General features: G+C 42.5%; 4 protein-coding genes and 1 long non-coding RNA gene across 6 annotated transcripts; 3 read left to right on the forward strand and 2 right to left on the reverse strand.

The window, feature by feature from the left end:
- The first annotated feature begins 584 nt into the window (after positions 1–584).
- On the forward strand, positions 585–9,755 carry serac1 (serine active site containing 1). The gene is made up of 16 exons (XM_029676441.2): positions 585–678; positions 846–882; positions 1,015–1,157; positions 1,896–1,985; positions 2,807–2,938; positions 3,038–3,159; positions 3,265–3,393; positions 3,476–3,589; positions 3,827–3,989; positions 5,306–5,456; positions 7,388–7,529; positions 7,733–7,833; positions 7,942–8,039; positions 8,123–8,305; positions 8,470–8,613; positions 8,775–9,755. Exons 1-16 carry the CDS (start codon positions 585–587, stop codon positions 8,909–8,911), a joined length of 1,980 nt encoding a protein of 659 aa, XP_029532301.1. The 3' UTR covers positions 8,912–9,755.
- Positions 771–2,153, reverse strand: LOC115139260 (uncharacterized). Its single transcript, XR_003865087.2, has 2 exons — positions 1,903–2,153; positions 771–1,627 (listed from the first exon to the last, which is right to left on the reverse strand). It is a non-coding gene; the product is annotated as an uncharacterized LOC115139260 (long non-coding RNA).
- A 2,988-nt stretch (positions 9,756–12,743) lies between the features above and the next one.
- Positions 12,744–14,056, forward strand: gtf2h5 (general transcription factor IIH, polypeptide 5). Its single transcript, XM_029676439.2, has 3 exons — positions 12,744–12,850; positions 13,219–13,288; positions 13,466–14,056. Exons 2-3 carry the CDS (start codon positions 13,254–13,256, stop codon positions 13,644–13,646), a joined length of 216 nt encoding a protein of 71 aa, XP_029532299.1. The 5' UTR covers positions 12,744–12,850; positions 13,219–13,253; the 3' UTR covers positions 13,647–14,056.
- Positions 14,057–14,144: 88 nt separating this feature from the next.
- On the forward strand, positions 14,145–15,889 carry dynlt1b (dynein light chain Tctex-type 1b). The gene is made up of 5 exons (XM_029676438.2): positions 14,145–14,397; positions 14,562–14,603; positions 14,892–15,015; positions 15,333–15,410; positions 15,513–15,889. Exons 1-5 carry the CDS (start codon positions 14,371–14,373, stop codon positions 15,581–15,583), a joined length of 342 nt encoding a protein of 113 aa, XP_029532298.1. The 5' UTR covers positions 14,145–14,370; the 3' UTR covers positions 15,584–15,889.
- A 204-nt stretch (positions 15,890–16,093) lies between these two features.
- Positions 16,094–24,709, reverse strand: tmem181 (transmembrane protein 181). 2 transcript variants are annotated; one of them, XM_029676436.2, is made up of 17 exons: positions 24,488–24,709; positions 22,623–22,726; positions 22,108–22,175; positions 21,749–21,839; positions 21,529–21,650; positions 21,267–21,383; positions 21,050–21,130; positions 20,860–20,959; positions 20,536–20,666; positions 20,311–20,402; positions 20,161–20,218; positions 19,889–19,991; positions 19,711–19,762; positions 19,532–19,614; positions 19,119–19,208; positions 18,955–19,021; positions 16,094–18,779 (listed from the first exon to the last, which is right to left on the reverse strand). In XM_029676436.2, exons 1-17 carry the CDS (start codon positions 24,616–24,618, stop codon positions 18,695–18,697), a joined length of 1,575 nt encoding a protein of 524 aa, XP_029532296.1. In that variant the 5' UTR covers positions 24,619–24,709; the 3' UTR covers positions 16,094–18,694. The 2 variants fall into 2 exon arrangements, with proteins under 2 accessions (XP_029532296.1, XP_029532297.1); XM_029676437.2 differs by lacking the exon at positions 24,488–24,709 and adding an exon at positions 23,228–23,332.
- Positions 24,710–24,741: the final 32 nt, after the last annotated feature.

Below are 24,741 nucleotides of genomic sequence, written 5' to 3' on the forward strand. Positions count from 1 at the left end.
CAAACTTCACCCATCACTTCAAGCCTGGTTACAAGTCTTACAATCTCATGTTTGTCTGTTACGCTACGTTAGCTAACTTCAGCTGTATAATTCACGTTACATTTTCCCAAGTTTTTTAGCTAGCTGGCTAGTTACTGTAGGTACACGTGACCCAAGTTGATCCGATAGCTCAATCATATCACAGACTGGATGTTTTGTCTAATCAAAGAACTACCCATCGGCAAAATAAATGGTTGCTCTTTCTAATGGGAACATTGCATTGGCTGGCTAGCAAGCTAACGTTAGCTAGTTTCATGTTAAAGTTACCTACCAGAGCCAGGCACATTGACTTATCTATGATAGTATAGCTAGCTAACTAGACAACGGTAGCTTGCTGGCTAACCTGTCATGTATCTTGCGTCATGAGGCTATCACAACATCTAAACTGAAACTATGAATACATACAACAATGTAACTTTCACATACATTGATAAGGCTATTCAGGGTACTGTAGTTTAGTTTCTCTCAGCCATTTGCGGTAATAGTGCTGAAGCTATGTTTACTGGCTCTTTTGATGTCTCTGGGTGAATGTGTGTAGATAGAGGATGTCTGTGGCTGCACTCAGTCTGATACGCTGCAGGAGGCTGAGCAGCACCTCTGGCCCTGGTGTGAAGAAGGTGCTGCCGTGGAGGGACATCAGTATGTTATGGGACTGTGCTGTCCCCCTTCACAATCCACACTCAATAAGGAAATATGATCACTTATCAAATAGCTGATACACCCACATAATGTGTAATCATCTGGAATTCTTTAATATCCTTAGTTATTAAAAAAAATAACATATTTGTCTTATGTTTTGATTTCAGGGAAAATTGCAAAGATGACCGGAGCTGTCATATTGGGGTAGGTGAAGATAACCACTTCACATATAAACACTCAGCCATACTAAGTTATTTTAGTTTGGGTTCATTGGGTATGGAGACCTATCTGCTCTAACTACTGTATATCTTGTCTATGGCTTCATTCCTCTCTCAGGGGTTGCATGTTTATCACATACGAGGTGGTTTCCTTGAACAAGGCGGTACGCATCGACACGCAGGCCATTCAGCAGGAAAAGCTCAAGTCCTACATCTACCTGTCAGCCACGCCCTCTAAAGAGCAGGAGAACCTTGGCACAGGTACAGTATGTAATTTACCTCAACTTTGCTTTGTGACAAGGCATCGTCATGTGCTCTCTGATAAAAATAGTTATCAGTACATACATGATATTCCACATAGGGAATGCTGGGTATGCTTTTTCTCTCCTCTATCCGGTTTACAACCCAAAATGGAGGGTTTTTTGGAACACATTTGAATTCAAATCAAATTAATTTATATAGCCCTTCTTACATCAGCTGATATCTCAACGTGCTGTACAGAAATCCCCAAGACTTCCTCAAAAGTCTACCCAACAAAAGGCCCACATGTGGTGCATGTTGTCACAGAAAATATTTTGACTGAGTTTTCATTTATGAGGAGTTGAGGGGTTTCTGCCAGGTCCAGGTGTCCAGCGACGACAGTCTTCCTTCCTCCCTCCCTCTGCTCTCCCTCCTGGGTACTGCAGCTCAGCCTGTCTGGTCCCTGCTCTCACTTCCACTGGTCAAGGCTGCTGTGAATGAAAACAGAACGTCCAGCCAAGACTGATAGGAAACGGTTTAGAGAAGCAGTAAACAGAAGCAAGCAACGACTGTCATTTTATAACCAGATTTACAGGCTAAGAGACTATTTTTTTGGTCAATTGTACTAGAAAATGTGCAGGTAGATCAACCAGAGGTCCAGCCTGGAGCAGTATACATTTATAGCTTGGTACATAGTTAAAATGCTGTGTTATAACATGTTAATTATTGATCGTAACCAAACCCATGTATCTGTTTCAGGGCTCACATATAAGGCCAGGAGAGAACTTCATAAAGCAGCAAGGAGGTTTCTGGAAGTTTCCTCAAGGATTCTTCTGAGGCCTCTGGATGGTGAGAAAGATCCACTGAAAGTAGTTTCCTCCTACACAGCACTAAATTCACAACTGCAGTATTGTTTTTGTATTTTTTTTGTAATTTTTACTAAAGCTACAGCTGCATTTAGAAACCTACACACAATACTTTAGTTGTTGTATCACGTGAATTTCAACTTCCTATTCTGCTAGTACTGGAAAGCAGAAGTCAGTGTTGTGATAGAAACATTAGAGTTCATCCTCCAAGCCTCGGGTAAAGCTCAGTTGGGGTATTTCAGACACACACGGATGGACGTCAGTAGGTTTGTTATTGAGACAACGTGTTAACTTCAGGAAACACCTGCCCTTCACTTCCTGGGTTTGAATGAAAGCTTTAGTGTGTGTCTTCATTCATGTACTTTTGTGTGTATTCTTATGCTTGAGTCATCATCAGTCACAGGTGTGGACTGAACCCCCCCCCCCCCCACTAATGCTTTATAATGTGACAGACATTATGTAATTCAATTGTACAATGGGGATTGTACTACAGATTCTGCGTAGATTGTACATTCAAAATGGTTCTAACATTAACCTTTTCTGACCTTACTGTTTGACACTTGATAGCTGCCCCGGCTGCCCGGCCGATGATAACAGCAGGTCTGCAGTCTCATTGCTGTAGTACAGTAGTAGAATAATGATTGATGGTATTAGGTGGTAGATTGTCTTGATGTAGATGATATTGGACCCTTGGTAGTTTAGGTGTAGTTCTTAAATGTATTTCAAATTAAAGATATTATGTAAGAAATGCTTGTAAAAATATCCATATTTTCATCATAAAAGTCTAAATTGTAACTGTGTCAGAGCACCTGAGTCATATGGATGCGGACCCCCATGAGGTGGCGCTGTGGGTCCTGTTGAAGAGGGCTTGTTCAGCCAATAGGACCAGCAGACTGTCAGCTGTACAAGAGCTGGCCCAGAACCACCACTGGCATGGTGAGACATCACCACTTTCAACCTGTAAATGTGAAATGTGTGCTAGTGAACAGTGATAGTGTTTGATAGGGATTGGTCCGTTACCCCTGTCCATCACAGACTACCAGTACCAGACAGCTGCGCAGGCTATAGACCAGAGGACGGCATTGGGTCTGGCCCGCACCTCTCAAGTGGACCAACGCTTCTTCCTGTCCCCGCCTGTCCTGCCTTGGGTGGAAGATGTAGGTATCTGTCACCGATGGGGATTAAAATGATTGTGTATCAAATCAAATTTTAGGAATGTTCTGTGTATGTTTTAATGTGTGTTTGTTTGGCCCTCTGCTTAGAGGTTGTCTGTAGAAGACGGTCTGAGGCAGCTGCTGGCATCTCTCCCCCAGTCTGAGGTGGACCAGTGTGTCCAGTACTTCACCTCACTGGCCCTGAGGGAGAGTACCCAGTCCCTGGCTGCACAGAGGGTAAGAGATGCTCACACACATATTTAGACATATACTCACTCATACACAATTTTAGGTAGATAACTGGATCTCTCTGTTTTAGGGGGGTCTGTGGTGTTTTGGTGGGAATGGACTGCCCTATGCCCAAAGCCTCACTTCTGTCCCCTCTGAGAAGGTTGAGTCCTTCTGTCTACAGGCTCTAGTGCAGCACTCCAAGGTTATGTAATATTTTGCTTTAACCACCTGCAACTCAAGCATACATTTTGTCAAGGGACTTTTGAAAAACATTGTTAGCCTTTATTGTCTAGATACATGAACATATTTTTCATCATACCTTGTAACTCACCATAACAGACCCTCAAGGTTTTCATATCATAGGATACAGTCGTTGACACTATCAGGGGATATTAAGAGCATATAAATGCATTCTAACACCTGTAGGTCTGTTCTCCAGGTCCAGAGTCACTGCGACCACATCGTGGCCAACGGGGGACTGCAGCTCCTTCAGAGGGTCTACCAGCTCCGCAGAGACTCCCCGAAGATCCAGAGGAACATTGTACGCATCATTGGCAACCTGGCTCTCAACGACAGCGTGCACCAAGCCATAGTACAGTCAGGTGGGTGCTAGCTCTCCCCTCAGTGTGTCAGGTGGGTGCTAGCTCTCCCCTCAGTGTGTCAGGTGGGTGCTAGCTCTCACCTCAGTGTGTCAGGTGGGTGCTAGCTCTCCCCTCAGTGTGTCAGGTGGGTGCTAGCTCTCCCCTCAGTGTGCCAGGTAGGTGCTAGCTCTCACCTCAGTGTGTCAGGTGGGTGCTAGTTATCCTCTGTGTGTCAGGTGGGTGCTAGCTCTCCCCTCAGTGTGTCAGGTGGGTGCTAGTTATCCTCTGTATGTCAGGTAAGTGAGAGTTATCCTCTCAGTGTGCCAGGTAGGTGCTAGCTCTCCCCTCAGTGTGTCAGGTGGGTGCTAGTTATCCTCTGTATGTCAGGTAAGTGAGAGTTATCCTCTCAGTGTGCCAGGTAGGTGCTAGCTCTCCCCTCAGTGTGTCAGGTGGGTGCTAGCTCTCCCCTCAGTGTGTCAGGTGGGTGCTAGTTATCCTCTGTATGTCAGGTAAGTGAGAGTTATCCTATCAGTGTGCCAGGTAGGTGCTAGCTCTCCCCTCAGTGTGTCAGGTGGGTGCTAGCTCTCACCTCAGTGTGTCAGGTGGGTGCTAGCTCTCCCCTCAGTGTGTCAGGTGGGTGCTAGTTATCCTCTGTGTGTCAGGTGAGTGAGAGTTATCCTCTCAGTGTGTCAGGTGGGTGCTAGCTCTCCCCTCAGTGTGTCAGGTGGGTGCTAGCTCTCCCCTCAGTGTGTCAGGCGGGTGCTAGCTCTCCGCTCAGTGTGTCAGGCGGGTGCTAGCTCAGTGTGTCAGGCGGGTGCTAGCTCTCCGCTCAGTGTGTCAGGCGGGTGCTAGCTCTCCACTCAGTGTGTCAGGCGGGTGCTAGCTCTCCCCTCAGTGTGTCAGGTGGGTGCTAGCTCTCCCCTCAGTGTGTCAGGTGGGTGCTAGCTCTCCCCTCAGTGTGTCAGGTGGGTGCTAGTTATCCTCTGTGTGTCAGGTGAGTGCGAGTTATCCTCTCAGTGTGCCAGGTAGGTGCTAGCTCTCTGCTCAGTGTCAGGTGGGTCGAGCCTTCTGCTCAGTGTGTCAGGCGGGTGCTAGCTCTCCCCTCAGTGTGTCAGGCGGGTGCTAGCTCTCCGCTCAGTGTGTCAGGCGGGTGCTAGCTCTCCGCTCAGTGTGTCAGGCGGGTGCTAGCTCTCTGCTCAGTGTGTCAGGCGGGTGCTAGCTCTCCGCTCAGTGTGTCAGGCGGGTGCTAGCTCTCCGCTCAGTGTGTCAGGGGTACTGGCTATCTTATTTTGTTCTGTTACTAGTTCCATCATATGTGATGTTCTGTTACCTTGCAGGTTGGGTGCCAGTGCTAGCAGAGATGATGCAGTCTCCACACATCATACAGGCGTCCCATGCTGCTCGGGCTCTGGCTAACCTGGACAGGGAGACTGTCAAGGAGAAGTACCAGGATGGAGTCTACGTGTTACATCCCCAGTGCCGAACCAGGTACACATCATTCATCATGACTAAGCATGTTTCCATCCACAGTTTTTACGTGAGTAAAGTCATACCGCATAAAACATTTTTTAAAGTCACGACAGCTATGATGGAAACAGGAAGTTTCAGTACAATTTTATGAATGCAGACAAATCATTTGTTTGCTCAACATGGTAGGATCTTTTTGTGTCTGTAAAATGTATTATGCAAGAAATGAAGGTGAAAATGCCTTTATGCTCAAATATTGATATAATAACCATCGTATCGAAGTAAACTTGGCATCATGCATAATACACTATATATATAAAAAAGTATGTGTGTGGATTCGGCTATTTCAGCCACACCCGTTGCTGACAGGTGTATAAAATCGAGCACACAGCCATGCAATCATTGTCAGTAGAATGGCCTTACTGAAGAGCTCAGTGACTTTCAACGTGGCACCATCATAGGATGCCATCTTTCCAACAGGTCAGTTCATCACATTTCTGCCCTGCAAGAGCTGCCCCGGTCAACTGTAAGTGCTGTTATTGTGAAGTGGAAACATCTAGGAGCAACAACGGCTCAGCCGCGAAGTGGTAGGCCACACAAGGTTCACAGAGCGGGACCGTTGAGTGCTGAAGTACACTGCACGTAAAAATCGTCTGTCCTCAGGTTGCAACACTCACTACCGTGTTCCAAACTGCTTCTGGAAGCAACGTCAGCACAATACCTTTTCATCTGTAGTTTCATTTCCATAGCCAAGCATCCGCACACAAGACTAAGATAACCATGCTCAATTCCAAGCGTAGTCTGGAGTGGTGTAATGTTCGCCGCCATTGGACTCTGGAGCAGTGGAAACGCGTTCTCTGGAGCGATGAATCATGTTTCACCATCTGGCAGTCTTACGGACAAATGTGTATTTGGCGGATACCAGGAGAACGCTACCTGCCCCAATGCATAGTGCCAACTGTACAGTTTGATGGAGGAGGAATAATGGTCTGGGGCTGTTCTTCATGGTTCGGGCCCCTTAGTTCCAGTGAAGGGAAATCTTAATGCTACAGCATACAATGACATTCTAGACGATTATGTGCTTCCAACAATGTGCCAACAGTTTGGGGAAGGCACTTTCCTGTTTTTGCATGACAATGCCCCTGTGCACAAAGTGAGGTCCGTACAGAAATGTTTTGTCGAGATGGATGTGGAAGACCTTTTTTTTTTGCATAAAAAAAAAAATGTAAACCCCTTTTTCTCCCCAATTTCGTTGTATCCAATTAGTAGTTACAGTCTTGTCTCATCGCTGCAACTCCTGTATGGACTCGGGAGAGGCGAAGGTCGAGAGCCGTGCGTCCTCTGAAACACAACCCAACCAAGCCGCACTGCTTCTTGACACAATGCCCACTTAACCTGGAAGCCAGCCGCACCAATGTGTTGGAGGAAACATTGTACACCTGGCGACCATGTCAGCATGCACTGCGCCCGGCCTGGCACAAGGAATCGCTAGAGCACAATGAGACAAGGAAATTACGGCCGGCCAAACCCTCTCCTAACCCGGACGACGCTGGGCCAATTGTGCACCGCCCCATGGGTCTCCCGGTCGCGGCCGGCTCTGACACAGCTTGTGATCGAACACGGGTCTGTAGTGACGCCTCAAGCACTGTGATGCTGGGCCTTAGACCGCTGTGCTAGTCGGGAGGTCACACGCACTGATTTTTATCTACAAAAAGAGACTCCCCACTGGTGGGAAAATTGTCTAATCAAATTTTATTTGTCACATGCACCAAATTCAACAGGTGTAGTAGCCCTTACAGTGAAATGCTTACTTACATTTTCTTTATGCAGATTCTAGATTATTCGCATTAAACTGTCACCAATTGGATGGAAATCTAGCTACTGTCAAAGAATTCAAGGTACCATATTCACACAACCACTCCCTATTTGTTTTTTATGCATTCGGTCTCCAGCCAGCCAATCAAAGCGGATGTTCTCTTTGTTCACGGGCTCCTGGGGGCGGCCTTTAAGACGTGGCGGCAGAAGGACTGTGACCCTACAGAGGAGGAGAAGGCAGCGGGTGTCAGCGAGGACTACACAGAGTGCTGGCCCAAGGTAAACCTGGTAGAGGGTGGTTTATTACGTGTCACTGTAATACTCATGACTTTACCACCAGATGGGAGAATATGTTGGCTTTGCTGATCTAGTCACCTTAGCCAATGTAGAATGTATGTTTGAGTCATATGATGCCAAATCTGCTCACCAACGTCCTCTCTCCCTTTTTGACTGGTTCTTTCTCACCCCTCCCCATTGGTCAGTCGTGGTTGGCTGCAGACTGCCCCAACCTGAGGGTTCTATCTGTGGAGTATGACACTCACCTAAGTGACTGGAGAGCCAAGTGTCCTGTTGAAAACCAGAGGTGTGAGTCTCCTCTTTCCTCTGCTTCCTTAGTGTGACCATATTACTGTATCATTCAGACATTCTTGGTGACAACTCCACTGATACTGTTGTATGCCTGTGCCCTTAGGATGTCTCTGGCCTATAGGAGTCGAGAGCTGCTGAAGAAGCTAAAGTCTGCAGGAGTAGGAGAGAGGCCTGTGGTCTGGGTTTCACATAGCATGGGAGGTAAGCTATCTTTCACTATTTAGCAAAAAATTGACAATGGACAAAAACCTGTTAGTTTTGAATTCTCTATCATTTCCTATCAGGTTTGCTGGTGAAGAAGATGCTGCTAGATGCGTCGAGGGACCCAGACATGAAAGAACTGATGAAGAACACCAAGGGTGTCATGTTCTACAGTGTGCCCCACCATGGCACCTTCATGGCAGAGTACTCTGTCAACGTCAGATACCTCCTCTTCCCCTCCGTAGAGGTCCGGGAGCTCTGCAGAGGTATGGACAGAAGTCATTTGTGATTATTCTGGAGGTCAGGTTAGAGAGAACGATTCTTAACAGCAGTTTTAGATAGTAATAACCTCCCATTGCATCTGTGTTACAGATAACAAACATACTACTGTTTATGGTGTTATTGCATCATTGTCCATACGTATTCCCAGACTCTCCAGCGCTGCGTGACCTGAATGTCAACTTCCTGAACATGGCCAAGGACAGGGAGTTCAATGTGCTGAGCTTTGCAGAGACGATGCCCACCACCATCGGCCCCATGATCAAGATACTGGTGGTGCCAACGCAGTCAGCAGGTAGGCCACTGTTATTTAATGCATTCTGTAGAACGTAGCCACAGGAGACCCGTATCTAAAATGTATCTATGAATTCAGTTTTTTTTCTTTCAATTCAAATTCTTGAACTTTTGAACTTCTTCCATGTGTATCTCTTAATTCTGAGACTACTCCGGTTTCAGATCTGGGCATTGGGGACCTGGTCCAGGTGGATGTGGATCACCTCAATATCTGCAAGCCTGAGAAGAAAGACTCGTTCCTCTACAAGCGCAGCCTACAGTTCATCCAGGATGCACTGAAGGGCTACACCAGCCACTGACATGTCAACAGCCGTTTTGATGTTTGAATTGGAAGACTAAGGAGTTCTGGCGCACAGAACTGTCTCTCTGTTGCACATTTAAAGAAATGTGTTTACAAAAAAATATACATTTTATGTATGTATGAAGGATTTATGAAAACACATTAATTGGGTTTATTATAGAAAATGGTGCTCCACTTGTTCTCCAGCTAGATATCACCTAGCACTTATGAAGCAGATGAGTTTTATTTAAAGGATTTAAAAAATGATCTCGACCATGTTTACAGGTAGTTTAAAGCTGTAAAAAAGACAGTATATTGACTTTTCTAGTTCTTCTTCCCCTTTGTCCTTGATCCTGGTCAAGTAGACATTTTAACATTGCATGTGTACTGCACTTACTGTACTTTAACCAAAAGACACTGTACTACCTTGCAACTCATTCATTGATTACACAGTATGAATTCGGGGCTTGAGTGGTGTGCTTAAGGTCGACTTATTTTATTTCATTTTAGTTAACTTAAGAGCTGTAAGTGTATATATATATATATATATATATATATATATCTCTATATATATAAAACTTAATGCATTGCCTTGTTACTGTATGTACCATACTGTATTATTTCCTCAAGCCTTACCTCAGATACACATGAAATATTTTTAAGACTGGTTGATATGTATATTTTGTTGAACTGGAACCTGGCCACGTGATGCTCACTAACTCCATTGTATTGCTAATTAAGACTTAACTTGTATTTATCAATGTAACAAGTCATGCATATGGCTCATTTACATTTGAACTTTGACAGACATGTCCATGTCAAATCAACTATGTGCAAAATAAAAAGCAGTAATGGTAAGAGAATATATGTTATGCCATTGATGGCAGGTTTTGAACACTTGATTTGAATCATAAGCTTTGAACTTTCACCCCACCTAACCCAGTGGTTCCCAAACTTTTTATAGTCCCGTACCCCTTCAAACATTCAAGCTCCAGCTGCGTACCCAGTCTAGCATCAGGGTCAGCGCACTCTCAAATGTTGTTTTTTGCCATCATTGTAATAAGCCTGCCACACACACTACCTTTATTAAACATAATAATGAGTGTGAGTTTGTCACAACCTGGCTCGTGGGAAGCGACAAAGAGCCCTTATAGGACCAGGGCACAAATAATAATATAATAATCAATTTAGCTCTTTAATTAGCCATTTTACATAACTTTATTTGTTAATCGGAAATTATGAATAACTCATCACAAGTTAATAACTCTGCAATGTTGGGTTGTATTGGAGAGAGTCACAGTCTTAAATAATTTTCACACAGTCTGTGCCTGTATTTAGTTTCCATGCTAGTGAAGGCCGAGAATACACTCACCGGTACGTGGTCGCAAAGGAAATCAGTGTCTAAACAGTGCGATTTGCCAAGCAGAATACTCTGAGCGCAGCCCAATCCAGAAATCTGTCAGTGGCTTCTGATAAAATTCCATTTTCACAGAACTGCTTGTTGCAATTTCGATGAGGCTCTCTTGTTCAGATATCGGTAAGTGGACTTGAAAGGGATAACGAACCCAGTTGTTTGTGTCATCCGTTTCGGGAAAGTACTTATCGCGCTATATCACGTTTGACATTGTCCGTAAACTTCAGTTCATTTGCACACAAAAAATCATACAATGATGGAAAGACCTGTGTGTTGTCCTTGTTAATGCAGACAGAGAAGAGCTCCAACTTCTTAACCACAACCTCAATTTTGTCCCGCACAGTGAATATAGTTGGGCAGTCCCTGTAATCCTAGATTCAGATGATTCAGGCGAGAAAAAACATCACCCAGATCGGCCAGTCGTGTGAGAAATCATCATGCAAGCAGTCAGACAAGTAAAACTGATGGTCAGTAAAGAAAACTTTAAGCTCTTCTCTCAATTTAAACAAAACGTGTCAATACTTTCCCCCTTGATAACTAGCGCACTTCTTTCTGTATTGTAATGACCTGACTAGATCATAAATGAACAATTGTCCAGACAGAGGCTTGAGTTTGCGAATTGACGGTTTATTGAACCAACTTTACACAGGCTACTGTTTGGGCCGTAGCACACGCCAAATAGATGACAGATAACCCACAAGCCAACCGTGACCTTCTCTTGTGAAGCCCAGACGTAAGAGAGAGAACAAAGGCTGAACCTGGTCTTAACTTTCAATGCCCAACCCCCCTCCACGCCACTCCGCCAACCACCAGGATGCCCGGCATCAGAACATTCCAGGCATTCCCGTGATTGGCAGATAGCAGGTTGATTGACATGTCGGACCCCGCGAACACCGGGTACTGGTCAGTACAACACAACCACCTCCTAGCCTAGCACATAACACACAGCTGTCTGTGCGGGTCGCTACAGTATGTTGTAAAAGCGTTCATGGTCGCTGCCCATATCATTGCATAGTGCAGAAAATACACGAGAGTTCAGGGGCCTTACTTTAACAAAGTTAACCATTTTCACAGTAGTGTCCAAAACGTCTTTCATGCTGTCAGGCAGCAAAAAGCCTCTCGATGGATGCTGCAGTGTACCCAAGTGGCGTCGGGAGCAACTGCTTGCACGCGTGTTATCACTCCACCATGTCTCCTTGTCATGGCTTTTGCACTATCAGTACAGATACCAACACATCAACCACCAAAGTCCATTTGATGTCACAAAGCTGTCCAGTACTTTAAAAATATAATATCCTGTTGTCCTGGTTTGCAGAAGAGGATGTCTTCCTTAATTGACCTCCAATAAACGTAACGGACATATACCAGCTGTGCCAGGCCCAACACGTCTGTTGACTCATCCAGCTGTAACGAATAGAATTCACTGGCTTGTAGGTGAAGCAGTAATTGTTTCAAAACATCTGCATGTCACTGACGCGTCGTGAAACAGTGATGTTTGATGAAGCGACCGTCTGTATAGTTGTTTTTTTTGCCTTTCCCCCCAGCATTGTCCCAACCATAGCCCTTCTTATTAATGGTATCTGTTGCTTTTATACATGCCTTACTACTCGAAAGTCGTCTTAATTCGCGTTCAAAAAACTAATGTGGCTTATTTTTCAAATTGACATGTTTTGTTTCCAAATGTCTGCGCAAGAGTGAAGGTTTCATAAAGTTGTGAGATAGTACTTTTGCGCATATAACACACTGTGGCTGAGGAAAGGCACTACTTCCAATATAAGTGAACCTCAAATCAATGTAGTTCTCATCATATTTGCTCATCGATGGTTCAACGTCCCTGTCTGTTGTTCGGTGCTTTCCCGGTTAAGGGGGCAGTAGCTCTTCGGCTGCATCAGATTCACAACTCGAGGTTGAATGTTTGAAGGTGTCCATGCTAGCTGGGCTAAAAACAAATGTAGAATTACTGATGCTAAGCATTGGATGTGCTCGTGGAAGCAGAACTACCTGTCGTCGACAGGTGCAGGTGTAGTACTGCTGGTAGTAGCAGTAGTAACGTTACCAGTAGAGCTGTATGTGTCTATGGACCCGTGCATTAGTTTTTTAAAAACAATTTATCAATTTTCGAGCAAACTAAATGAGCAGCAGCTACGCTTGGATACATACCGGACCGTTAGTGGAATTCCCCCGAAAGAGTAACGGTTAATAGATTGGATGTTAATTATTTGACTAGGCTACCTGTATTTGACATTGTGTTGTCATTTCGCTGAACACCAGGTGGTTTAACGAAACGAGTGAAACGAAGTTGCTCAGGGGAGAAAAACAACTCAGCGAGAAAAAAATAAATGGACTGTTTGAAAATGTGAAAAAAATCGATACATTTTAACATGTAAATCACATTTTCATTTTGCATACCCCAGTTTGGGAATACCTGACCTAACCTTTATACCTCATCAGACACCATACATCCCACAATGCCTTTCGCGTTAAGGCATTTTGTACTTGTTAACAACGCAGCCAGCCATCAACATTGTTGAGCAAACAAGCTCCGTAAGTACAGAATAATCCACCGATTAGTTATTTATAGCCACAAAATGACAATCTGCAAAGAGCTGATCTATTCTAACCTGAATTTTCGCAAATGAGCAGGCTTTGAGATTGTGACGGAAACATGTCAGACTGAGCATTTCGAAGTGTAGCAAACTAGGCTAACTAGCTATTCAGCAATGATGCTAATAACGCCAGCTAACGTTACCTAGTCCTTACTTTGCTCCTCTTTGTCTCACTTTAATATTAGTAAATTACCTCTGCAGTGAGAAGTTACAGTTCAGTTAATTACTTTTAGAATGTGTCATACGTCAAGGTGCATGTCACATTGTGTTGGTGTTCACGCCTATATTTTGGTTGCTTTTTTCCAGGTTTTGGAGACTGGTGTTTGGAATCTAACATTATCATGGTCAACGTACTAAAGGGCGTTCTTGTCGAGTGGTATGCATGCACGAAGCCTATCATATTTTATGATTATCAAACTGAAATCAATCAAGCTAATCACACGAATCATGCAGAAAATCCAGCCTGTCTGCTATACTGTACCAGCTATGATAATCAGATGTTTCAGGAGAAAACCACAGGTTTCATATCTTCTTTCCCCACTACTTGAAACAGTGACCCTGCCATGAAGCAGTTCCTACTGTACCTAGATGAGACATCTGCCCTGGGAAAGAAGTTTATCATCCAGGACCTTGACGACACCCATGTTTTCATTCTGGCTGAGGTGGTCCACATACTCCAGGAGAGAGTTGGGGAGCTGATGGATCAGAACTCCTTCCCCATCACTCAGAAATAAAGAAGGAAGTAGATGCTTCAGCAATATAACAAATTATATTCTTCACAAACATTGAACTGTCTGTTTGGGGATATCTGTTCAGTGAAATATTTGTATTTATAGGTATGAGCCTTTATTCTGCATGCCAGCTGTCCATGTTTTTTCCCCCAGTTATGTGGAGTAATTCAAGGAATTTATTTTTAAATAAGAAACGTTTATTTGTTTTTCATCCAAACTGGTGCAAATATAAGTTTTGTTAAGTATGTTGTCTTGATCATGCTTTAAAATGAGACTGGTGGTGATTAGCCTACACTACAAAATTACGAATGACCAGTGTTTAAGCCCACTTTAATTCACCTGTTTCTATGGTGTATATTCATAACTTTTGAATGGCTTAAATTAGATGTAATAAACTTTTGTACCTGTCTCAATTAGCTTTAAATTGTGTTTTATTATACATTTCCTGCACTTTTTTCTTGTCCATGATTAGGTTTCTTGGGTTTTTACGGTAAAGCCAGCCAATTGTTATATTGCACAGTAAGCTTTGAAGATGTAACCAGTGAGGATGGAAATATACCCAGTGTCTTTGTTTTTATTGTGAACGGGGAAGAAAGAGACATGATTTTGTCCATGCAACAACCAGTACAGAAACGACCTTCATAATCACTCTTGCGCATGCGCCTCACACCCACCCAAATTTGGCGACAGCTGAGCTAGCGTGCGGTAACGGTCGTTTGCTAACATCATGGATGAGTTTCAGACTGGAGAAGAGGTTAGCAAGATGTTCAAAATGGCTAATTAATATATCCACCTAATTAATGTAACATTTGTTTAAATGTAATGCTATTTGAAGACGCATGTTAGCTAGCTAGCTAACGTTACTGTTCCCCAGCTACTATAACTGTTCTGCATGCCTTTGTCTTTTTATCCTGCCAGACTGCCTTTGTCGTTGACGAAGTGAGCACTATCATCAAAGAGGTACTTTTAGCCAAGTGAGAAGTTAGCTAATGGTTGCATTGGTAGGAGACATTCATGTTCAGCAAAGTCGCCTAGCTATTTGCTACATTGCAACAACTCATCACCCCGCTGCCTGTTGCTAAGGACATCATGCCGGGATTACGTTGGTTGCTAGCCACATCAATATGAGTAATGCAACTAATGTGGGCTGTGACACGTCTGTGTATTCATTTGTATTTTCTCTGGATAGTCAGTAATTTCAGAAACTAAGCCTGTTCCTCTTTTTTTATGTCTTTACTGTCTTTTCAGTCAGTAGAAGGAGCCATAGGAGGAAATGCCTATCAACATAGCAGAGTGAACCAATGGACCACCAATGTAGTGGAGCAGTCCCTGAGTCAACTTAGCAAACTGGGCAAGCCTTTCAAGTACATTGGTATGTAGCCCTGAATGCAAGGAAAGGAAAAGTGTTTGGCTGGGCTATATCAGGCCGTCATTGTAAATAAGAATTTGTTGTTAACTGACTTCAAGTTTTATAAAAGTTCAATAAAAATAAATGAAAAATAAAGCCACATCAGTGTTGGGAGGAGGCACATATAATTGAAATCAGTTACTTTATTTCCTGCACTAAAATATACCATCACCACTTTCGTTGATGGATCATCCTGTACAATGATCATACTTACATTCCACATTGAGATGGATTTGTGTGTTATTGCTGAAAGGGGTCATTTAACTGTTGTTTCTCCACAGTGACCTGTGTTATCATGCAGAAAAACGGGGCAGGTCTACAGACAGCCAGCTCATGCTTCTGGGATAACACCACTGATGGTGAGAATCTCTCTCACAAACACACAATCTCTACAACCAGATTATATGAGATAGTCTAGAGATGGAGATTCTGTCATTGATCCCACCTAACCTTCTTTCCAGGAAGCTGTACAGTGAGGTGGGAGAATAAATCCATGTACTGCATCGTCAGTGTCTTCGGCCTGGCCATCTGAATCTACCGCCTGCACTCAATTACACTACATGAATGAACGTTGGTTTTTCCATTCCGTCCAAACTGATTGTTCGCATAAAGCCCAATATTATACCCTGATGACAGCTCGTCTGTCAAAACGTTGGTTATTCAATTATTGCATCTAAGCTCCTAGAGTGTGCGGCTCTCTTTTTCATAAAGCCCACCATACCAAAGTATTTCTACTGCTTAAAGACTTTTGTGCATCTTGTTTGTTTAGATTTTACGAGGACCAATTTGTCATGTTAGGATTTGTTAGTGACGTTTCAATAAATGTTTTCAGTCATTGCTTGTTTGCCAGCTTCCAATATAACCCCCAACTATAATTCATTCTACCACAACACCTATAGGCCAGTGAAATGCTGAGTAGAGGTCACCCCAGAGACACATTGTCTTATCGTCAGATAGCGTGATGACTTCATCTGCACTGATCAGTTGAGGACTGTCATGTAGGAATGACACCACATCAGAAGACAATGCCCAGAGACATGCATGTTTTATAAATTACAAGTTTTAATTCATATTTGCTGTATACACAAGTGCTTTATTTACATGTGATACAGTATTTACAGAGTGCCGTTCTAATTTAGTCAAGAGTCTATCATAAAGAAACTCATTGTTCTTACTCAAACCTCAAAATAACCACCACAATCATCTCCCTATAAGCCACAAGTATATATATAAATAAGATGCTCCATCACAAACAAAAAGATTTCAGACTGCAGTCAAAGTTTGGAGGAAACTCCTGACCCTGGTACAAAGTGGAAACAAGGCACCATCTTTATTACATTTACATTTAAGTCATTTAGCAGACGCTCTTATCCAGAGCGACTTACAAATTGTTATTAGAATACATGTTTGGAGGATCAGTGGTAACTCTTTCCTTCAACACAAACATTTCATTCATTTGGTTCAGACAGAAAATTACCAATGGTTAGTGATGAAAACTAACTTGCCTCCTTGAGCCTGTATCCATAAAATCCTGCATCAGGTTATTGATTACAGAAAAAAAAGGTACAAAACAATAATCCAGAATGTTATTATTTGGTTAATTTGTACAAATGACATTTACATATAGCCAAAGTACCTTTGAACAAAAAATAAAAGCTATGAAAGGCAAGCTAAAATGAACAATGGAAGGGCCATATGACAAATATGCTACTTGAGTATTCCTTTAACACACAGATGTCAAACTCATTCCAGGGAGGGCCGAGTGGCTGTGGCTTTTCTTTCCTCCCTTGATTGATTAATTAAGCTCACTAATTAGTAAGGAACTCCCCACACATGGTTGTCTAGGTCTTAATTGCAAGGAAAAACCAAAAGCCTGCAGACACTAGGCCCTCCACGGAATGAGTTTGACACCACTGCCTTAATATTTCACAATACACATTTCACAAGACATCACAATCAAATGATTAAGCATTAGAAGTGTTTGAATGAACTTCAGGAATCATCCATATATTAATTCTAGACTATTGCTTCGGGAATGTGAAAACTGAAAACTTTTTCCATAGCTATTAAACAAATGGGGCCATAATTTTGGGGGGCAAAAATAACATACGATTTGGACACCAGGAGTACAATCATACAGTGGCTTCACTTAGGAATGGATTGGCAAAAGAGTGGGTCAACTGCTACACCTACTCAAGTTAAGGTTCTTCCTGCTGGTTATTGTAACGCATGGTGGTAGTCCGGTAAATATTCAGAAAACTTCACTTGGGTATGGGTATTAGATTGATGGATATGCATGCTTATACTCTGGCTATTAACAAAGTATATGACAAGCATACAACAGTGAATTGCTGTTCTAAACTGGTTTTACAACCATTTGAGATAAAAACAGTGGCAGCATGGTATGTTTTTTGCAGAATTACACCTCCCCCCCAAACTCAGAATGTCAGAGAGCTTAGTAGGAATGGCTAAAAACAACACATTTCAAGCACAAAAGAGACAGTAGTGGTTTAACACTAGTTACATTGTGATTTTTGTATAAATAATAAATCCCATGATCAAATGTGTCACGCTTTCCTTCAAAGTTAATTTATATATCCAAGAATTATGATATGCGGCTCATGATAACCAAAAGATACAGTGTACAGAAGGTTTGTTTTTATGTGGCTATTTGATGACTAAAATGCTATAAAACATTTGACCATAGCTGCACACCTTTCCTTTCTTTGAATTTACATTCAGAATACACCATTTTTCAGTTAAAAAATATATTTATGTACAGTTACTAGGGCTGGCACAATTACCGTATAACCGCGTAACCGACGGTTGTGGATGAAGACCTCCAAGACGGGACGGCCGGGCATTCGTGCATTTGAGTCCGTTTCTGCCGTAACATGTACTCTTAACGTGATGAAACCTTTTCGCTCCTTGCTGAAATAAGAAACTAGCAAACTCCCCCCACAATGCATCAGAAAAATAAGTAATTACATTTCTATGGCAGCACATGCAGTCAGGAGCGAAGGAGGAGAAAAATGTGTGTAAAAACAAAAACGGTTATCACGGAGACCGCGGTCATTTGGCTGGCCAATTACCATCATTCAAAATTCAATGACCTTCACAACCCTAACAGTTACAGTATTTTACCATTTGCATTATTTCTACAAACGTTCCTTATTTACAAATGGTGGTTCATTCGTTGAATATGCTGTCCAATGAGGGGATTCGATTAGGCTAGCCCAGGCAGGAGTAGTTTGCATCGGGTGAAAAGTGATTGCAATCGTTTTGTGACCGGGGTGCTTCCCGGGCATGAGCCGGGTGCCCTGTTCTGGCCGACAGCAAAGTCGGCTCAAAACAAAAAAAAGTGGCATAGGTTAAGCACGTGCAGTGATGAGGAGGATTCTGTGTTCACAAGCAAAAGTGACTGATTAAAAATCTTTATCTGCCTTCCCAATGAAAACTAGTTTAAAATGTTAGTTATTCTTTTGAGAAGTTATTCGTTTTGAGAAGGGTTCGCCTCCCTCACAGTCTTCACCCGGTCACGTGATGGGCACTGCCAGGTGCAACCCGGGCCAGTTTAATAGAATCCCCTCAAGGATTCAATCAGGACAACAGGGGAGTGAATGACGCACCAATCAGGAATGGATCAGTCGCTGTCGCTCTCATTCTGGTACTTGGCTGTTGCTTTGATGGCACGGCCATTTTGCAAAGGCATCTCCTCGTAATCGCTCCTTCATAGAAAATAAATACATATCAGTTTGAGTAGAAACACATTTAGACATTCAAAGCAGGCATATGCAGACTCCGATATCTAGAATTGATCTCAAGACAGTGACGCCTACATCTTTAAGTAGAACGATGTATAACAAAGGCAATGAGAGACAGTGAATTAACATGACTACTTACCCGTATATGACTTCATCATCTGAGTCATTGAGCATGGAGAATGCAGGATTATCCTTCAACTGGGAGTCTAATACACAAGATAATGAGATAGACAAGGCAATAAGTAACCAGACTCATCTTTCAAATCTCATTGCATATTTTTCTTCTCCTCAAGAATCACTTACCATAAATGGCATCTTTTGAGGGGGAATACACAAATGCTAATGTGTACAAGTAAAAGTTGAGTAATCCATAGAAAGATAAAAATTCAGCTGGTATGTCGAGTTAAGGATCAGATCTAAGTAAACGTATCTAATGCACCCAAAGCTCATCAAGATGACCATTTAAAAAAAATCTATGCTACTGACTGCAGAATTCACAATAGAAGAGAAGACGTCAGTGACAGGTAGCCGAGCGGTTACGATTGTTGGGCCAGTAACCGAAAGGCTGCTGGTTCGAACCCGAAAGCTGACAATATTAAAAATCTGTCCATATGCCCTCGAGCAAGGCACTTAACACTGATTGCTTCTGTAAGTCACTCTGGATAAGCAAGTCTGCTAAATGACAACAAAAAAAAGACATTGACAAGAAAGGATATAGTTCTGGTAATGGGTTGACAACTCAGCCACAAAGTTGTCTTGCAGAGCCTTGGCACCAAACCTAAGATAGAGTATCGCCATGCTAGAGGGAATGGAACAAATGAGATATTATTATTATGTTTGATCCGTCCAGTTTAGATACTATGACTCAATAGTCAACAGGTGACAATGGCCGTACCTTATTACCAGGACCACAAACGTCAGCGCAGTCAGAAACTTCAGCCGGAGATCTGATGACCAAGATGAGACCACAGTACAATAGAAAGAATATTAGGAAAGGCTACATGAGAGTGGATGTATCAAATGCAACCCCTAACTCTATCGGGATTAGAATATGACAAATGCATCATTGTTACCGGTATAGGGCATGTTCTTGAGCTCAGAACAAGCTCTGACGATGAGGAAGATGAGATACAGGACGTACAGGGTCACCACCACTAGGAAGAAAATCTTCATGCCCTGGAAGTACAACAAAACCTTTAATCAACATGATGGGTGTTGCACTACTACCTCCACCGTCAATGTCCAAACTTCTACCAGGTTGAAAAATATGTATAATTATACACTGGACATGTGCTTCTGAATTTTCCATAAAAATTCTCACAGAAGGTAAATGTGTTCCACTCACCTGGAAGTTAGCGATGTCCACTTTGTACTGGTAGGTGGGGTCCTGTAGCTCATTGACCCTGTGGATGTAAAGGAAATTAGAGCTCATAACATCCTTTTCCAAACAGAGTATGTTATACAGTGTTAGTTTGACAGAGTCCTTCAGACTTACGTTTGCCATATCCCCAAGGTAACTGCTGAGAGCCACAGGAGGCCGACAATGACCAGTTTAGGAAGATAGAACGTCAGACACTTCCTCTCTCCCTGAGACAGGAACCAGAATAATCCAGGATTAGAAGAAGAAAAAAAAAACAGAGAAGAAAAACAGGACACCAGACTGATTTTGGGTTCCAATACTAAAATATAGAGTTTGGTTAAAGATGAATGTGAGACCCACCTGAACCCGGATGCCGTGGTAGACACAGAGCCAGAAGAGCAGCAGGGAACACAGGAAGAGGGCCTGGAAGAATGCATCCAGAGTCCTCGGAAACCAGCTGTTAACCAGGAACGACAGTGGGAAAAATGGATCTGAAACACAAGAACCCCAGCCATCAAAACAGGTAAAAACCTCAGACCTAAAGACTGTAGTGTATATGAGTTTTAACAGCAAGGTTAGGCCATCAGAAGGGTACATTCAAACATATTACACCGTTTAAATATCAAGGCCTGGTGTGCAGTGGAAGGCACAAAGGAAAGAGTGGTAAACAACTCAATGACTCACCGTTATACAGCAGTAGTAGAGGCAGCAGGATGGACATCCACTTCTGCTCAATGCCCCAGTCTCTCATGGAGAACTTCCTCAGAGAGTGAGCAAACATGCACTGCAATACACAACATCAAAGACTAACATACAAAGACAAACATACACAGCAGAAACAATAAAGATGGATTCAATTGCATAGATCTCTTACCGTCACCATGAAGGTCAAAACCACAAAGACAAACCGGAACCAGATCTCCACTTGAGAGAACGAGGGATTATACATCTTCCACTGAGAGAGAGGAGAAAGAAATGTGTCATTGAAATGCAGTTCAAAGCCACTGTGTGTCAGTAGGATGAGACGCATCTTCAGAAACAGCCAGCTGACAGTTTAAACAGGTTTTCCAGCCAGTGTGTTGTGAGCTCACCATGAAGTTGACCTTGACTTCGTAGGTGATGTTCTCCAGGCCTTTGAAGCTGACATTGATCTGGTACTGTGTGTAATTCAGATAGCCCAGGTGCACCACAATGATCTCATCACACTTCTGCAGGAGGAAACAGCAGGATAGATGCCTTGTTCATTGACCAATTGGTTGGTTGATAACTGATTGATGACTGACTAGTCAATTGGCTGACAAACTGGTTAACTGATTAATGAATGGATAGACCGATATATTGATTGCCACTCACAGCGCCACAGTGCAGCATTCGTGATTTCTGGTGCACGTTGCTGCGGATGTGCATGACGCTGGCATCCTGCATGACTCCCTTCAGCTCCACGTTGATCTCAAAGTGCTGCAGGAAGTCCACCACTGAATAGAGACAAAGGCAACAAAAAAAAGTCAATATCCACATGACATGAAAGTCTTAGAAGGAAAAATACCATAATTTATAAGGGAGTAGATCTCACCAGTGCTGTGTTCCACCTGCATTATACAGGTGAGCCATAGCTGTTGGTTATAGGTGGAGAGGGGTGGGGACTGCAGGATGAAGGGACCAGTCTGAAACCATATTAGATCCATTCTCAGAACATCACAATGTCAAAGAGTGGACATCAAGCTGTGTCCAAGACTTGTGGGATCTAAGTGTTCATTTTGGACTGTGCACTTCTTCCTCCCTTTTACCCTCCCAGTCTCACAAATATGTGTAAGCATCAGGGTGGTGTGAGTTTGTGCACTAATAAAAGCCATTTCTGACGTAAAGCAAACAGTTCAAGCACATTCCCTGCGATCCTGGAAAGACATGTATTTATTTGTTTGCTTGTCTTACCTTTATGGATTGATTTTTGTCCAGCAGTTCATCTCCACTGTATTTCGTCTCCGCAAGGATTTTAGGACCTGCAGAAGAATGAACAAAGTAAGCAAAATATTTCTCCAGGACCAGTTCATGCACAAACAGGCTTGTCACGCCTATAGGCAAAACTAAGTCCTTAGTCTCCTCGACTAGATCCCTTTCCTACAGCAAATCCACCATTGTGCAGACATAGCATTTTCAACATTCTTTTCACTTTAGGAAAATGATGCAATATTACCAATAAGGATCTTTCTAGTAAGGCTTTAATTAAGAGAAAGAGAGCGAGAAAAAAGTGGACTTATCAGGATTTCCTTGCAGATAAAACTTCAGCCAGTAGACGCCAGTCATCACCCTCTGATTATGTTGGCTGGCTGCTGCATCACCCTAACTAGCCTTTCTGGCTCACTGTTTCCCAGCAGTAATATACACTTGGGCCCACTGCAGGTATACTAAGAGTGTGCACATTGATAGAATATATAAAAACGACATACCTGCTATACCAATGAAGACAGTGAGGCCAAAACAGATCAAGAACACCACAAAGACCAAAACAAAGTGTCTTTTGGAGAGTGTGTAGAGCCGCATGGGGGCTAGCCTGAAATTGAGAAAGGATATACTACAATCAGTTTCCTGAAAACAATCGGATTCCTCTCTCTGTGATGAACATTTCTTGATTTAAACACCTATGCTCAAGACATTAAGAGGTTGTCATATTAAAATCGAAGCATAAGCCAACTCAGTAATTTAGGCTAGTTTAGGAAGTGTGAGAGGCTTATTATCTGGCCAGCTATAAATTACACACCATCAGCTTTTGGAAACGTTAGATAAGCAATTAGCCACATTAGAAATGTTAATATATTGCTTAGTAACACACACCGGTACCAGAATATAAGACAAACGAAAAAACACCTGCCACCAAAAACACGGTTGCGTGCAAACTAGTTAGTTAACGTGTAAAGTAACGTAGGTGTGTCTGTCAACTTTGCATAGGATCCCGTTGCAAGCAGAAACTAACGTTTTGAGATGAAAAATGTACGATAAGAAGTGGCAACAATATACAACTAAGTTGTAGATCGTCTTAAACATGTGAACTTACACATCCATTTCTGTAGATTCTCACTCTAGAATCGAGATCAAATCAAAACGTCCAGGTAAAATCCACATCCGTATACATCAGTCTGTATGCGACAACCAAATGAAACGTCACCACTGGATGTCGCGGGACTGAAGTCACGTGGGGACAAGAGAGTAGGAGGAGCTTCTTATTGTAGCTCAGTTAGAGGGAGTGGATTTGGTCGTTGCAAGCGCATAAATCAGATTTTCATCCTCATTTCAACTCTAATGAAAAACATGTGATTTCAATTTTGCCTGTATACATCAAGACCCATCATGCATCCAAACCATTAATGTATATGAATCCTGGATTGCTGATGCTGTGTATTGGCCATTGATAGGCTTTGAAGCCACCTGTCGGCCATATTAGCATTCCCAGGAGGAGCAGTCCATAGGAATTAATGGACAAAATGACATGTATTTAGTATATTTTATTGTAGTGGGGACAGTAGCATTAGTAATATCAAAATATTATACTTGAAGGAAAATGTTTTAATATATTTTGACATTTTTATGTTTAGCTCACATAATATAATTTAAAAGTATACATTAAGGTATCTGTAATATAATACATGTCAAAAACGAATGTAGAAATGAATAAATACATTTCTATAATTTCCTAAATATGTTTTACAATGGTGGGGGAGTGCCAAGATGTAGGTCCCGCCCTGTTTGCTGAACCTGTCCAATATAAACACAAGTTTTCGTTCCATTTTGCAACTGTTTGGAGTAATTAATACACCCCAACACTTGTTGCCTTCACTCATTGGCCTGTGCCTATATCATATAGGCTTCTGCCATAATGACCTTAGAATTTTCTTGTATTATCAGCAGAAGTAACAGCATTTTTTAAACGAAGGTAGCCTATAGGAACACATATTTGACGTAAGATCCCATAAAACCGAAAGATAAATAATGAAAAGCGTATCTAAACCTGCAAAACACGGAACTGTCCAAAGAAAACCAGTGATGCTTTATAGCGCACCTGAACCACAATGCGCCATGTTGAGGGTGGTGCATGGCTGCAGCTGGATATTCTGTAAAGGCTATATCCATATTGTAAATACATATTGACAAATGTTATTAATCGTATCATTATGTTAATACCTACATGAAAATCAAATGCAGTTAATAGGCCTATGTATGCTCACAAATGCTTGTTCATTGTAGAGTAATGATTGAATTAACACAAAAATACATATATTGGATTATTTAATATTGGTGTAGTGACCCTATAATTTACCTGTAAAAACGATCGTCGCGGTAAGGTGTCAGGTCTTCCTTTAATTCGTTATAGACCTCTTGTATCTTCTTACAGAAATATTTCAATTCACTGTATAGAGGGTTTTCGAAGGCGGAGTAGTCGGTGTCCATCGTGCCGGTGTCGGAGGTCTGAAAATGGCGATGGGAAATAATCCGCAGCCTTTACAAAACAACGCCGGTTTCTCTTTTGTGTTCTCTCGTTTAATTGAAACTGCAGGCAAAGCTTTTTTGTTC

Source organism: Oncorhynchus nerka, linkage group LG13, assembly GCF_034236695.1.
Source record: "Oncorhynchus nerka isolate Pitt River linkage group LG13, Oner_Uvic_2.0, whole genome shotgun sequence".
Classification (NCBI taxonomy): Eukaryota; Metazoa; Chordata; class Actinopteri; order Salmoniformes; family Salmonidae; genus Oncorhynchus; species Oncorhynchus nerka.

Bases quoted from the DNA above. Each gene is read 5' to 3' on its own strand.
- serac1 (XM_029676441.2), top strand. From the start codon at position 585: ATGTCTGTGGCTGCACTCAGTCTGATACGCTGCAGGAGGCTGAGCAGC. The intron at 883-1,014 runs GTAGGTGAAGAT...TTCCTCTCTCAG, and splicing joins ACCGGAGCTGTCATATTGGG to GGGTTGCATGTTTATCACAT. The intron at 8,614-8,774 runs GTAGGCCACTGT...CTCCGGTTTCAG, and splicing joins GGTGCCAACGCAGTCAGCAG to ATCTGGGCATTGGGGACCTG.
- gtf2h5 (XM_029676439.2), top strand. From the start codon at position 13,254: ATGGTCAACGTACTAAAGGGCGTTCTTGTCGAGTG. The intron at 13,289-13,465 runs GTATGCATGCAC...TACTTGAAACAG, and splicing joins AAGGGCGTTCTTGTCGAGTG to TGACCCTGCCATGAAGCAGT.
- dynlt1b (XM_029676438.2), top strand. From the start codon at position 14,371: ATGGATGAGTTTCAGACTGGAGAAGAG. The intron at 14,398-14,561 runs GTTAGCAAGATG...TTATCCTGCCAG, and splicing joins AGTTTCAGACTGGAGAAGAG to ACTGCCTTTGTCGTTGACGA. The intron at 15,016-15,332 runs GTATGTAGCCCT...GTTTCTCCACAG, and splicing joins CAAGCCTTTCAAGTACATTG to TGACCTGTGTTATCATGCAG.
- tmem181 (XM_029676436.2), bottom strand. From the start codon at position 24,618: ATGGACACCGACTACTCCGCCTTCGAAAACCCTCTATACAGTGAATTG. The intron at 19,763-19,888 runs GTAACAATGATG...CTTGGTCATCAG, and splicing joins CAAGAACATGCCCTATACCG to ATCTCCGGCTGAAGTTTCTG. The intron at 19,022-19,118 runs GTAAGTGATTCT...CTTGTGTATTAG, and splicing joins CTCAAAAGATGCCATTTATG to ACTCCCAGTTGAAGGATAAT.